The 14,099-nt window shown below is 41.5% G+C and overlaps 1 protein-coding gene and 1 long non-coding RNA gene across 5 annotated transcripts in view; one reads left to right on the forward strand and one right to left on the reverse strand.

Annotated features, from left to right (window-relative positions):
• cntrl (centriolin) overlaps positions 1–14,099 on the reverse strand; it is a 121,865-nt gene that overhangs the window by 75,985 nt on the left and 31,781 nt on the right. For all 4 annotated transcript variants that reach the window (XM_085965555.1, XM_085965554.1, XM_085965556.1 and 1 more), the window contains exon 11: positions 13,233–13,427. In XM_085965555.1, coding sequence (XP_085821681.1) covers positions 13,233–13,427 — 195 coding nt within the window. The remainder of the gene's footprint in view (positions 1–13,232; positions 13,428–14,099) is intronic.
• On the forward strand, positions 4,812–12,684 carry LOC147101716 (uncharacterized). Its single transcript, XR_015073345.1, has 2 exons — positions 4,812–4,948; positions 10,544–12,684. It is a non-coding gene; the product is annotated as an uncharacterized LOC147101716 (long non-coding RNA).

The raw sequence follows: 14,099 nt of genomic DNA on the forward strand, positions 1-14,099 counted from the left end.
CGGAGTCGGGCCCGAGTCCCAGGGTCGCGCAGCACAGTACCTGGAGTACGCCTCGAGGTCCCAATGGGCCACTCCCAGGGAGCGAGCGAGGGCTGCAGTTGTATTCAAGTCGAGGTCCTTTGATTCGAGCAGTCTTTGCCGTGAGTAGTCGGACCGAAGGCCTTTCACGAAGGCATCGCGGATATTTCTTTCAGTATTTTCTGCAGCCGTTACAGCTTTAAAGTCACAGTCTCTGCCGAGTGTTTGTAGCGCCCGTAAAAATTCATCTACAGACTCACCTGGCTGTTGCGAGCGGGATCTTAGGAGGTGTCTGGCATACATAGAATTTACAGGGCTCCGGTACTGCTCTTTTAGCAGGTTGAGGGCGTCCTCGTATGTAGCAAGGTCCCGGATGAATGCAAATACTTTAGGGCTCACCTGGGCGGTCAGAACTCTTAGTTTGGATCCCGGAGGCACGCCGGATTCTCCCAGGTAGGATTCGAAACAGCTCAGCCAGTGTTCGAAGTCGAGGGCTGAGTTCGCTGCCTGTGGGTTTAGATCCAGGTACGGCGGTCGGAGGGCTCGCAGCCAGGCCGGCTGCTGTGGCTGTTGTAGCTGGCCGTTTGGCTGCTCCGATCCACTCATTTCAAAATTTAGCCAATAAAATTGATATACCTATCAATTCATCCCATGAAAAGCGACGAGTTAAGATAGTAACTATAGGTTTTTATTGGCTAAATAACAGAGCCCACCCTCGTGGGTGATCGGTTCCAACAAGGAAGAATACTAGCCAAGCGGTCACCTTTATACCTGGGCAAGCAGGCGGAGCCATGGGCGGAGTCAGCTGAGGTATGCCTAGGTGTAACAGCGTGCGTGGCAAGAGGTAACCTTGTGTAGTGATAACAACAGTGTAAACCGTGATAACAACCGTGTAACAATAGTGAACGGTTGTGAACGGTAACAGTGGTTTACCACAACCAACATTTAAAAGTTTCTCACAATTTAAAAAATATTCTGTTTTTTATTCTTCCTACCAAAAAGTGAATAACCTCACATTTCCCTACATTATACTCCATCTGCCACCGTACTGCCCACTCACTTAGTCTATCTATATCCCGTTCTATCAGACTCTGTGTTCTCCTCACAGCTTACTGTCCCCACCTAGCTTTGTATTGTCAGCAAACTTGGATACAAACTTGGTCCCTTCATCTAGGTCATTAATATAGATTGTAAATAGCTGAGGCCCCAACACCGATCCTTGCGGCACCCCACTAGTTACAGCATGCCAACCTGAAAAAGTTCTGTTTATCCCTACTGTTTTCTGTCCGTTAACCAATCCTCTATTCATGCTACTATATTACCCCCAACCCCAATGCGCTCTTCTTGTGCACATGTTCAGAGTGCTACGTTGCTTGAAAATGGCCTGTAATCATTTCATAATTTCATGAAAAATTAGAAGAACTGTCGACTAAAAGGGCAATATGAACAGATGCAGAACAACATTTTATTTCAATTCAACAGCTAGTTCAGTGCTGAAGCTAGGGCAGTGCAGATTTAACATCCAGCATCCCAACATCAGTGGTGTAAAAATGAGCACAGGAACAGTGTATGCCTGCAACCATCCTGGCATGCAGGATAGTTGTGTGCAAATTAGACATTCAAATATAAAATGCCAACAGATTTAAACTCAATTTCTTACCCAAGCTAGTGTCAGAGACTTGACCACGGCTCATATGTGTTTTTTGTGAACCTTCCCCAAAGTGTTCCTTTAACTACACAACATATTTTCACAAGTTGTTGTATACTTTTCTGAGCACACACGGATATGGAGTGAAGTATGGACAAAGTATTCCATTGCGCAGAAACTTATTCAGATATCAAGGCATGAATTTCACTCGAAGTTTGAACTTCCTCTCAGGTGTAAATTTTGTCATTTATATATATTCTAAAAATATCCACAGTGGCATTTTGTCTCAGCTCTTCCAGTGGGCAACTGGTGGATACAGTAACCAATGTAATGTGTTACACACAATTTAAACAAAAAGGGAGCTTATCTGTTATGTTATGCTATGACCATTTCCCTGCCCGCACCTGAAAAGTAGAAAATGCCCGCCAATTGTATTTTTACCACTACCACCAGATCTAAACTCCAGATATCACCAACAGTATCACCATTCCCAGGTACTGCCCGTCGGAAAATGCCACTCCTGCTGTTTCATATTTACAATAATTCAACAGTTTAGGACAGGTAAAGTAATGTGGTTAGTAAATAATTAGGTTAAAGTGACCGGAGTGAATAAATTTGTATTTACAAAATGTACAAGAAGAATGAGAACATTAATCTAGCGCTCATGTATGCAGTTAACTAGATGCACAAACCTACCTTAACAAAACCATTTTTACTGTATAAAGTAGCAATTAACAGAACTTGCTGGTCTGTGATTGAAGTGGGAAGAGACAGATATTGGCTTTTAATGTTCCATGGGGTGTACATTTAAGTACGTTGTAAATTAAATAGATAATAAAATAATTAAGGATTTTGTGTAGTGATAATTTGGGATACGATTCATATGCTTCCTCTTCAGAACCAGTTATTCTAAAGGGCTTTGGTGCTTTCTTCTCCCCTCCCCCAACTTCTTCTAAAATGGCACAGCACTAAAATCAAAATAGACTGCTAAAACTCAAATAATTTAAACAGAGCCATATTTCCTTTAGACTGTGTGCATTCAGCCATGTGTTCAGCTTTTACTGAGCTGTGTAACAAAGAGTTCTAATAATAGCTTATCTGAATATTTTATGGGGTACAGATTCCAAATTCATGCAATCAAGACATGACTGTCTCAGCGCATTTACATAGGTCTATATTTTCCTCTTTTCACAGAGTTATTAATAACCCTTATTTGGTATGAATTAATGAATCAAAATCTGCAAGGTTGTGCCTAGTGATTCACTTCAAAAGTTGCCATCCAATTTGAATCCATCACCATTAATGAGTATAAATTGGCTTATCAGGACCCATCTGTAATAACACTGCTTTCACCCTTCATAAGCAGCTGGATTGGCACATTTCTAGCAAACTTTGTGAATAGTTTGTCTTTCTAGCAGCAGAGAGGCAAAACTTGATTTAAAAAAGGTCCATCATACAAACTGGGGCATTGAGGATGTGGCCACATCCCCTTGTTAACCTAACTGCTACTGTTAGCCCAGACCCAACCTGCCTCCTGAATCAGTAGGACATGACACAACTCCTGCAGTCAGCCCAGATGCAAACCAACTCCTGCTGACAACACAGACATGTCTAATACTGTCAACCCAAACCAAACTGGGCCCAACTCTTGCCGTCGGCCCAGGCTCGGCCCGACCTCCATCTTCGGCCCGGGCTCGGCCCGACCTCCGATGATCTAAACATCGCCATTAGCCCAGACCTGACCCGAATCCTGCTGTCAGCCAAGATTTGACCTACCCCTTCTGTCAGCCTAGACCCAACCCAACCTCTGGCATCAGCTGAGAGCTGACTTGATCCGACCTAATCTCAGCTGCAATAAACTGCAAGAATTAAACCTGTGAAGTTCATCGATGTCAACCTAATCATGATATTTTGTTCTACCTTTAATACTTCCCTTTCTGTTCTTATCTGTGACAACTGTGTTTTTTGGTGAAACCTCTAAGCCGTTGTGACTGTTCCACAAGCTCTATGTGGTGATTGTTTGATTCCTCAATATTTAATTTTTGTCTTTTGTTATTGGCCTTATCGGAGGTTGAACTACGACCAATCACTGAATGCCTACAAGCAGATGTTGCTGTGTTCCTAAACTAAGATCATGTTAAAGAAGTCAGATTTCTTGAAAATAGTTGGAGCATTAGAATTCAATATTTAAAAATGAGTGCACTTGAATATTCAAGCTGTGTAGATTGTATTAGCAACTATCATTTTATTTTGAAAAACTTGATTTTTTTTTACTAGCTTGTTCAAAGAATTCTGGAATTGTTCTTTGGTTCTATACTTAACTTCTAAAGCCACAATTTTCCAGCATTAGAGATGTACAAAAAAAATAACTTTATATACACAAATACAACTAATACACAACAAAGTCACACCATTTGTAAGCTACAAAAAACAAATCAGTACTTGAAAGGTTAAAAGTGTTAAAACTCTAAACTGGAATTTATATTGTATTGTGTTATCGTATGCCTATCAAATACAATATCTAACTAAAAACTGGTATACAACTACACCAGCGGCCATGCATTTTCAGTTCCTTTCACTATAAATAACCCAGAAGCACAATAAAAATCATGTATTACGGGTGATGTGATCTCCACATAAAACACTATGCACAGCTTGTGAGTAGATGCATAAAGAAACCAATTAAATACGTAGCTGGTAAACAGGAACAGGCGTCTATACTATAAATGTATTGATATTTTATAGAACTCCAAAACAATCCTTTATATTCAGCTTTGTGAATCTGCTACAGATAAATTTTAAAAGTTTGTAATTATATATAAAGTAAGTTCCTCTACTGTGTACAAATGAATAGCAAGTCAAATGCCTCAGCCAGCTCCCTTCCCCTCAAACTTCCTGTTCTCATTACTCACATTGATTTTGCCGACTTCCAGCCCTTGCAGCTTCAAGACACTTCTTAAAACTTTAGTCAGAGCTTCTTCGTTCACTTCTTTTACAACATTACTGTACGAGTATGATAGAGATCAGCCTGTTCGTTTTCCGGAGAATTGCAATTATGCCACATGCTTCAAATCACAACACAGGAAGTGCTTTGTGCAGCCAATCAAAAGTAGCTGATCTAACTGCCTCTCTAATCTCCCCAGAGGCAGCACTCCTAGTTGTGAAATACTACAGCCCACAGTACTGCTAACTGCCTGCCACAAAGGCATACAAACCAGACCAAGAATGTTTCACACATGAGATCAACTGAAATGCTGGTTAAGTCTCTGCAGTCTTAACAAGGTACAGTACAAATCATCAACGTGCCACATAATAATTGAACAACTATATAATCAATTAATGCATGCAGCAGCTTATCCTAATTATTCTCTGTGCTACTTGGCACGATTCCAAAGAATGATTGGACTTTGTGAACTGATCAGGAAGAATAGGCCTCGGGCCCAAATTGTGAGCTTTAACATGACTATTCACATCAACAACTCAGTCACTCTTCTAGAAATAAGTGTTTTAAAAAAATACTCATTAGTTTTCAAACCATTTTACTATTGATAACATTTTTGCACATTAGATTAGCTACATTTAAAAATAATACTGCACAAATAGACTGGATTCACAAGGAAAAGCTAGAGCTAGGCCCACAGCTGTCGACACTATTGAGTTACATCACAACTTCTGCATTTTAAAGCCTATGGAACACAGCAGCACTTTGTTGAGACCAACAAAAAATGCCCCAAAGCTATCTCCTCCATTCATTCTGCATTGCTAGCATTTAACTCTTTCACTGACCAGTTGTGACAATCCAGGTCTCAGCAAAAGCACAAAGATTTGCACACCAGTCTTCAAGTGCAGTTTTAAAAAATGCTAAAATGTTATCTTTTTATGGTCATCACAGATCAGTACAGACAACACAACCAGCATAATTACTATGCTATTAAGCAGACTTGTTCATTAGTCATCATAATTGCTCTTACCAACGAATTTAACATCACCAATGTATTTTTTTTCTTTGTTGAGCTAAAGTACAGAGAACAATTAGGGGAGTCTGAAGTTTCTAATTTGCATGCCAAAAACCTCAGTTTAAAATTATTCAGATGTCATGACGTTTTCCATTGACCGTGGACAGTGCAATTTTGTGGTATAGTTTCTATTAACTAGTGAAACAACACTGCATAAGTGCTATTGTGGGATGGGAAGATGCTGAATACAGAAGTGCCATTGAATCTAATGGTCTTCACAATGAATGGTATGAATTTTCAAAGCCGGGGATGTAATGCAATACAATAGCAAAATACTGCGGATGCTGGAAATGCAATACTTCAGCAGCTGACACATAGTATGAACACAGACTTTCAACCCATCAAACTGGGGTGGATTTAAACCGAGATTCCAGGGTGAAAGGATAGCATTGTCACGTACAATACCACCCCATCAGGTACAAACATTTTACAATTCAGTATGCCAAACTAATTATTCACAATATATGACCCCCTTTCAGTAATAAATGGCAAGTTAACACTGGATAAATGTGCAATGATTATTTCTCAATAATTAATCCTTCAGCAAGGATATCATCACAAATCAACTCGAGTGTCTTGATCAAAAAGCAGTATCAAAAACAAAGTAATACTGGCCTCCAAGAATTCTACATATAAATTATGAAAAATAAAAGAATGCTAGGTGGATACACGTCAAACTAGAATGATGGTTAAAGCTGACAAACCGCTTCAAAAAAAAGCTCTCCAAAACGGCCTGAATACAAGCCTCTCCTGGGCGAAAAGCAGTAATTATACTCTTCCTTTTGGCCTGGCATCTGTATTCATTAACCTTTTTGGTGAAGTAGGATTATAGAAACGTACAGCACAGAAGCAGGCCATTCAGCCCATCATGCCTGTGCTGGCTCTTTGAAAGAGCAATTGTGCTTAATCCCACATCCCCGCTTTTTGTTCGTTAAGCCTGTAAGTTCCTCATCCTCAAGTACCTGTTCAACTCCCTTTTAAAATTATTTATGGAATCCGCTTCAATCACCTTTTCAGGTAGAGCGTTCCAGATCCCAACAGGTACCATGTGATGTTTTTACGTTAAATGCACTATGCAAATCTGAGTTGCTGTTGAAAGTGCAGTGGGACACAGGCTTGCAAGTTATGCTGGAGGTGTACCCAACAGACCGTCACTAGTACTGGTGAGGGGGGGGGGGGGGGGGGGGGGGCAGGGAAAGAAGTACATGAAAACCCGGGGGGGAATTCTGGTGGGTCTGGGGCATGACCCCTTAAAAAATGTTAATTTTGACACTTTTTTGATGCATCTTCTAGAATTTTAGATTCTATAATGAACAAGGCATTGAATTTTTTTGCCCTTTTTAAAAAAGTAAAGCCCAATAGCAATAAGGGAATTTGAAAGCAGTCTAATTGAACGTAGTCAGGGCCAAGGCTTGTACAAATTTAGAATTGTACACTCATTCCAAATAATGGCCCATGCCAACTAGTGATACATTACGACGAGGGACTGGAGCATGCTCCCCCAGAAAATTTTGAATTTTTGCATAAAAAATTGTTTATTTTGGCTAATTTTGAACACTTTTTTACTTTGCAATTGACAAATTATTTTCGCTAAAGCTACCTCAACAGTCACTCTCCCCCTTCACAGAGACACTCCAACTTATCAGTTCACAGAGACACTGTACCCCCTCCCACTGTCTCCCGTTTCACATACACTCACCCCTTCATTGTTCTCACATGCTCTCGTCTTGTAGCCCCCCAGTTCACAGAGGCACTCACCCTCCAATAAATCCTAGTCACAAAAAGCACTCTCCCTCAAACACCTCCCCAGTTCAGAGAGACACTTTTCCCTTCAAACCACACCAGTTCATTAGTGTTCGTTCCCCCTCCCCTTTTAATTCATGCTATCGCCCCCGTACTCTTCACCCAGCTCACACTGGCACTGTCATCTCCCACCTTTCCAACCGTGTACTTGGGCTCCCCACTCCTCTCATCTCTACTGTTCTCAGGTTCTCCACTCTTCCCTTCCTCCTCCAATAGCACTCTCGGCCTTTGCTCTAGCCTCTCTTGAACTTGCCTCTTCACTGCTCAAGGGCTCCTACCTCCTGTCATTGCTACTGCTTTAATTCTGAATGCCAGTGCATACTGTGATGAGATCTCCTGATCTCACAATAGTTCCCACTACAGTGCCTTTAAAAACTCTCTGTTTGTGTAAAACATAGATGGTTGGTATGCATACAAGTAGTAATACAAATATAATAAAAAGGTGTAGGAAAAGACCAACTGGTCCATCCGACCTGTCCCAATCTCAAAAGCAAATAGAATGTTTAATTATATTGTTAGTTTATTTGGGCAGAAGTCAAAAAAATCCCGTTAAAACTGGACAGTACCATGGTCACTCCTCGAGTACGGTGTTCAGTTTTGTTAATCAAGACACAGGAGAAACACTCAAGCCATGTAAGTGGCTCACTGAGATGAGCCACAAGGCTGATCCATAGTGTCTAGGATTGAGTTATAGAATCATAGAATAGTACAGCACAGAAGGAGGCCATTCGGCCCATTGAGTCTGCGCTGGCTCTTTCGAAGAGCAATCCAGTTAGTTCCACTCCCCGGCTCTTTCCCATACCCCTGCAATGTTTTCTCCTTCAAGTATTTATCCAATCCCCTTTTGAAGGCTACTACTGAATCTGTATCCACCACCCTATCCGTGCATTCCAAATCCTAACCACTAGTCACTCCTCATGTCGCCTCTGGTTCTTTTGCCAATCACCTTAAATCTGTGCCCTCTGGTTAGCGACCCTTCAGCCATTGGAAACAGTTTCTCTATCTACACCTTTCATGATTTTAAACACCTCTATCAAATCTCTTCTTAGCCTTCTCTGCTCTAAGGAGAACAACCCCAGCTTCTCCAGTCTATCCACGTAACTGTAATCTCTCATCCCTGGAGCCATTCTAGCAAATTTCTTCTATAGTCTCTCCCAAACCTTCACATCCTTCCTGAAGTTGTGAGGAAGGATTGAAAATACTGGGCTTCATATCCTTGAAAGGAACTTACAAGATATTAAATGTAAGGTTAATCCAGAGCACTACTTCAAGGTATGCCAGGATGTTGGAACAAAGGGACACAACTTAAAACAGGAAGAACTTAATTAACAAAAAGAAACGCTTGGAATAGTCTTCCAGGTAGCGTAGTACCTCAATTCAAGAGTCAGCTGGACAACATAATGGGATGGAATGTGGATCTTTTATCCTGGATAGGTGGATTGAATGGCCCCATTCATCTGTATCTCGTGATCTGAGAGTAATGATCATGGCTGTAAACTGCTCAAGCATCACTCCTGCAGTTTATGAGATAGCCTGAACTACAGTGCAATTACTGCCTGACAATCATTCCCAGATATCGAATGTACATTATGTATATTAAGAATTACAATTTTAGTTAGCCTAGGTTTTTAATTTCAAACCTGGCATACAAACATCAAAGCCATATCAAATACGTAACAAGTCAAAGCACCAAACCTTTTTCTACAGTTCCTTCACGAAAGTCATCAAAATTATATGAAATATTTTTGTGTTAGAAAAAGAAATCCTTATATCAAAACATAAAAACACAAATACGTTTTTCCCATGCTGTACAATTTTCAGTTAGACATAAAATAATAGGCGAGATTTTGCTGGAACAGGGCATCTCAAGGCGAGCCCGTTAGTTAGACAGACTTATTCGTGCACATTTAGGTTTTAAAATTCTTTGCCCACAAAGTTGCTGGAAGTGTGAGCTGATAACAGTGCAGCGAGGGCAACAGGGGATCTGGGACCTTGGTGAACAACAGTGCATCTCCTTAACCAATGAGATTAAAGGATTGAGAAATAAACAGAGGAAGGATTGAGAAGGAGGGTGAATTAGAGTGGGTGAAGTAAATGTCAAACCAGGTACAGAAAGAGAAATAAAGGCCGGAATTTTCAGTACCTGGGCGGGTCGGGTGTGGGCAGTCGACGTGGCAGGTCACGACCCCGTTGCTGCTTCCATCCCGCTGCAGAAAATGACTAAGATAATGAGGCCTATTAAGCCGGCCCAATTAAATGACGTCGTCCATGACGGGTTTTTAGCCAGTATATTTAAAGGAGCCATGGCCACATTGCATTTGAAGGTTCATCTGGGAGTGTGCAGGCAGCACACTGGAGGTTTCCATTGTTCCAAACAGTTGGAGAGATGGCTGCACAGAGGCAGAGGGCTGCACCCAGGTCCTCCGATGACTCCCTCTGTATCCTTGTGGAGGGAGTCAGAGCACGCAGGGAGGTCCTCTTCCCTTCCAATGAGCGGAAGAGACCTCCTCAGGAGACAAAAAGAGCCTGGCTCCAAATTGCAGAGGAGCCAACAGCAGGGATGTGTTCAGGAGGACCTGGGTGCAGTGCCGCAAACGTTTCAATGATAGGGGAGTACAAAGCCACACTCAACTTCATCCTGCTGTGCCTCTCATCCCCATCACTCTGCCTTCCCAACCCTACTCCCCATCGATTCCTTACACTCATTCCATCACCCTCACTCAACCTCTTTTTCCCTCCTTGCAGAAGAGAGCGCACAGTAAGAGGGAGAGGGAGAGAAATGGAGGTGCGCTTCCATCATTTGCGGCCCTCAACAGCAGAGGAGGCTGCATTGGGAGTCTCAGGAGTGGCCGAGCAGCTGGGGTTGGGAGACGGGGGGAGGGGGGGGACATCGCAGCAACCTGGTGACAGAATTACATATCATACAGCTACATGGCATGCATCAGTCACTCATAAGGGGACTAATGTCATCAGCCACTGAATGGTCATCATGTACATAATGGTATGTGCACCCATTCTTCATATGGCATATCTAACTCATCTCTTTACTCTCCCAAAGGTCCATCAAGAGCACCCCCACCCCACTGCCCAGGAGGGAGGAAGAGCAAGACAATTCCTTAGAGGAGTCTCCAGCCTCCGAGGGCGCAGCGCCACCAGACATGAGTGCACCAAGTGACAGGCGCGTGGGGGTGGGATGACAGCGGGTTCCCGACCCACTCCGACTTTTTTCAAATTTCCCACCAGACCCGCGATTGATCGTGCCTGCATGGACCCCAGAAAATTTCAGCCAGAGGGAAAAAAAAGATTGGATTGAGTGGGAGAAAAAAGACAGAAAAAGTTAGAAAAAAATATAAATTAAAATAAGATATTTTTAAAATCTCCTAAAACAATTCACAATCTGAAGGAATGAGACTCCACACATGTAATTACTCACTTTCTGGGTAAGGGAGGTTGATTGGCAGTCATTAACATAGGAACATAAGAAGTAGGAGCAGGAGTAGGCCATACGGCCCCTCGGGCCTGCTCCGCCATTCAATAGGATCATGGCTGATCCGAACCTAGACTCATGTCCACTTCCCTGCCCGCTCCCCGTAACCCCTAATTCCCTTATCAGCTAGGAAACTGTCTATCTCCGTTTTAAATTTATTTAATGTCGCAGCTTCCACAGCTCTCTGAGGTAGCAAATTCCATAGATTCACCACCCTCTGAGTGAAGAAGTTTCTCCTCATCTTAGTTTTGAAAGGGCAGCCCCTTATTCTAAGATTATGCCCCCTAGTTCTAGTCTCACCCATCAGTGGAAACATCCTCCCCGCATCCACCCGATCAAGCCCCCTCACAATCTTATATGTTTCGATAAGATCGCCTCTCATTCTTCTGAATTCCAATGAGTAGAGGCCCAACCTACTCAACCTTTCCTCATAAGTCAACCCCCCTCATCTCCGGAATCAACCGTGTGAACCTTCTCTGAACTGCCTCGAGAGCAAGTACTGTATATCTTTTCTTAAATATGGAAACCAAAACTGCACACAGTATTCCAGGTGTGGCCTCACCAGTACCCTGTATAACTGAAGCAAGACTTCCCTGCTTTTATACTCCATCCCCCTTGCAATAAAAGCCAAGATTCCATTGGCCTTCCTGATCACCTGCTGTACCTGCATACTAACCTTCTGTGTTTCATGCACCAGGACCCCCAGATCCCTTTGTATTGTAGCACTTTGCAGTTTCTTTCCATTTAGATAATAACTTGCTCTTTGATTTTTTCTGCCAAAGTGCATAACCTCACACTTTCCAACATTATATCCCATATATTAACAATTAGCATGTCGTTAAAAGGGTACTTACGCTATTAATTGATTTATCTTTCTGTGGTGAGCTTAATGGCCAATTAATGTGCAAATGCAGCAACATCATGGGGAGGTTAAGCGCAAGATGCCGTTTTCATGCAGTCAACGGCAAAGCGGCGCAAATCGTCCAGCAACTTGGTGATTCACATTTCACAGGTTATCTCTTCCTTGTTACAAGTTGCTGGCAGATTTGCGCATTATTTACGGCGTGCGTTGTTCAGACGCCATTATTTTTCAGCAAAATCTGGCCCATTGTAAGTGGTTCTATACTGCATTTACACTACAGCACTTATACAAATAAAAACATTTGTTTAAAAACCAGTGCCGTTATCACATTAGAAATTACAACTAATGCAGATAGAACATGCAGCATTCATATTTACTCATTTATTTTTACAGAATAGAAAAATCAACCTTTGAACACAATCTGTGACTTGACTTAGAAAAGGACTTCCAAGCTACTATGATTTATGTCTGTGAAGAGACTATGTCCATTTACAATGGCTTAATTCACAGAGCTAATATGCAATAAACTAGATCTTTTTAAAAATGGGTTACCCATTCTGTCTTGGATATTGACAGGTATTACATATGCCAAGCAATTTCCAATGATTTTAGCTGTGATTAGATCAAATATTTGTTAAGATTCACTCTTCCTTTTAGCAAAACAGCATTTCTCAGAAACAGACAGTACTCACACTAGTTTCCTTTAGTCATTTCAGGGAGTATTTTTAACGTTTAAGTTTAAGTCTGTACTTCATTAAAAGCTTCCGCCTGAATTATTACTGCTGTGAAAGTACGTTTGAAGTCTGCTTTTTTATTTGACAATTAAAATTAAATTCCTTGTTGAACTGCATCAGTTTTATATGTGTCCCCTTTACAAAATTGTTGCAAACTTCATGAAAGAAATATGACAACAGCACAGGTTTACACTACACAAGTAGCATTTTATTTAAGCTTGCTAAGGTGGCCTGCATACACAAAAATTAGCTCAAATCACTACTTTCTCTTTTAAATATTCAGTTCTTTATACAATGCAACAGCTTCAAAATATTCAATCAGTAAAGTAGGTTTTGCTTCTAGTTAATTGAATGTACAAATTTATACCAGTTAGGTGACTAGGTTCTTAAATGGTCAGGCTATGTAGTTTGGTATTATTTTGGATCATATTCTCTGGACAGCCCGGACTATTAAATACAAGAGCGGAAACTACAATGAGTTTTGTCCATTGTCTGGGTTGCTAAGTGTGACGTTGTGCATCTAGAGCAGAAAAAGGTTCAATCTCAGTTCCAATTACTTCTCTCCTTCCCTCCCCCACTGTAAGCGAAGGGAAATGAAAACCCTGGTAACTTGATCATTAAAGGCAAGATGTCTATATTGGTTCTCTTTTTAATTTCTACTCACATGTCGAGGGTCTTTGGGATCAATAGAGTCCAGGACCTTTTCTAGATCATCAATCTCGTGCTGCTTTTTTTCCATCTCCTTCCACTGTCTTTCCATCTGCTGCTCCACTTTCTCAGTCTCCTGACGCAATTGGTTAATCAGCTGGATCTTCTGTGCCAATTGCTGGTGGAGCTGCTCCTTCTCAACTTTTGAAATCTATGCATGGAGTAGAAAGGATGAGACTACACAGAACAGAATGCATCACAAAGGTAATTTTCAGGCTGATTCCATATGCAAGCTCTTAAAGCAGCCTTTTCAAAATATTATAGTTATCACATACAGGAAACTCTTTGGTATCCAGCACTGACGGGACCGGGATGGTGCCGGTTGATTAAAAATTCTGGATGATGGAGCGGGTTATCTACCGAGGCTATTTTTAACAAGCAAAAATAAAAAAATCAAGAAATGTGCAGTATACAGTAATTATACTTCCGACAGCGCCAAGAAGCCGAGTAGTGGCAGTTTATAGAACTACCCCCATTGACTAACTTGGCCATCGCGGGAGATTCGGACTCGGCAACATTTCCGGTTATTGAGGTGTTGTTTTCGGAGTATGAATTTTGCCGGTTAATAGAGAATTCCAGATATTTAGGTGCCGTTTAAACGAGAGTTTTCTGTATAATGCTTTCCCTAATAATCTTCAAGGATATTGTATCTAGATTGCCATTTGTTCATTGGTAATAATCCTACCTCCTACCGACAAGTCAACCCCTAATTTTTATTTTGTATTCATCCCACAATTTTTAAGTTATTCCTTCTTTCCTTTTAAATTTTCATGCATCATTTCCCAACTAAAAGGTTAGCAGGCAACAGGCTCTCAGGCCTCTG

Source organism: Somniosus microcephalus, chromosome 23 (assembly GCF_052327205.1).
Source record: "Somniosus microcephalus isolate GS21.2 chromosome 23, FLI_Smic_1.0, whole genome shotgun sequence".
In the NCBI taxonomy this organism is placed as follows: Eukaryota; Metazoa; Chordata; class Chondrichthyes; order Squaliformes; family Somniosidae; genus Somniosus; species Somniosus microcephalus.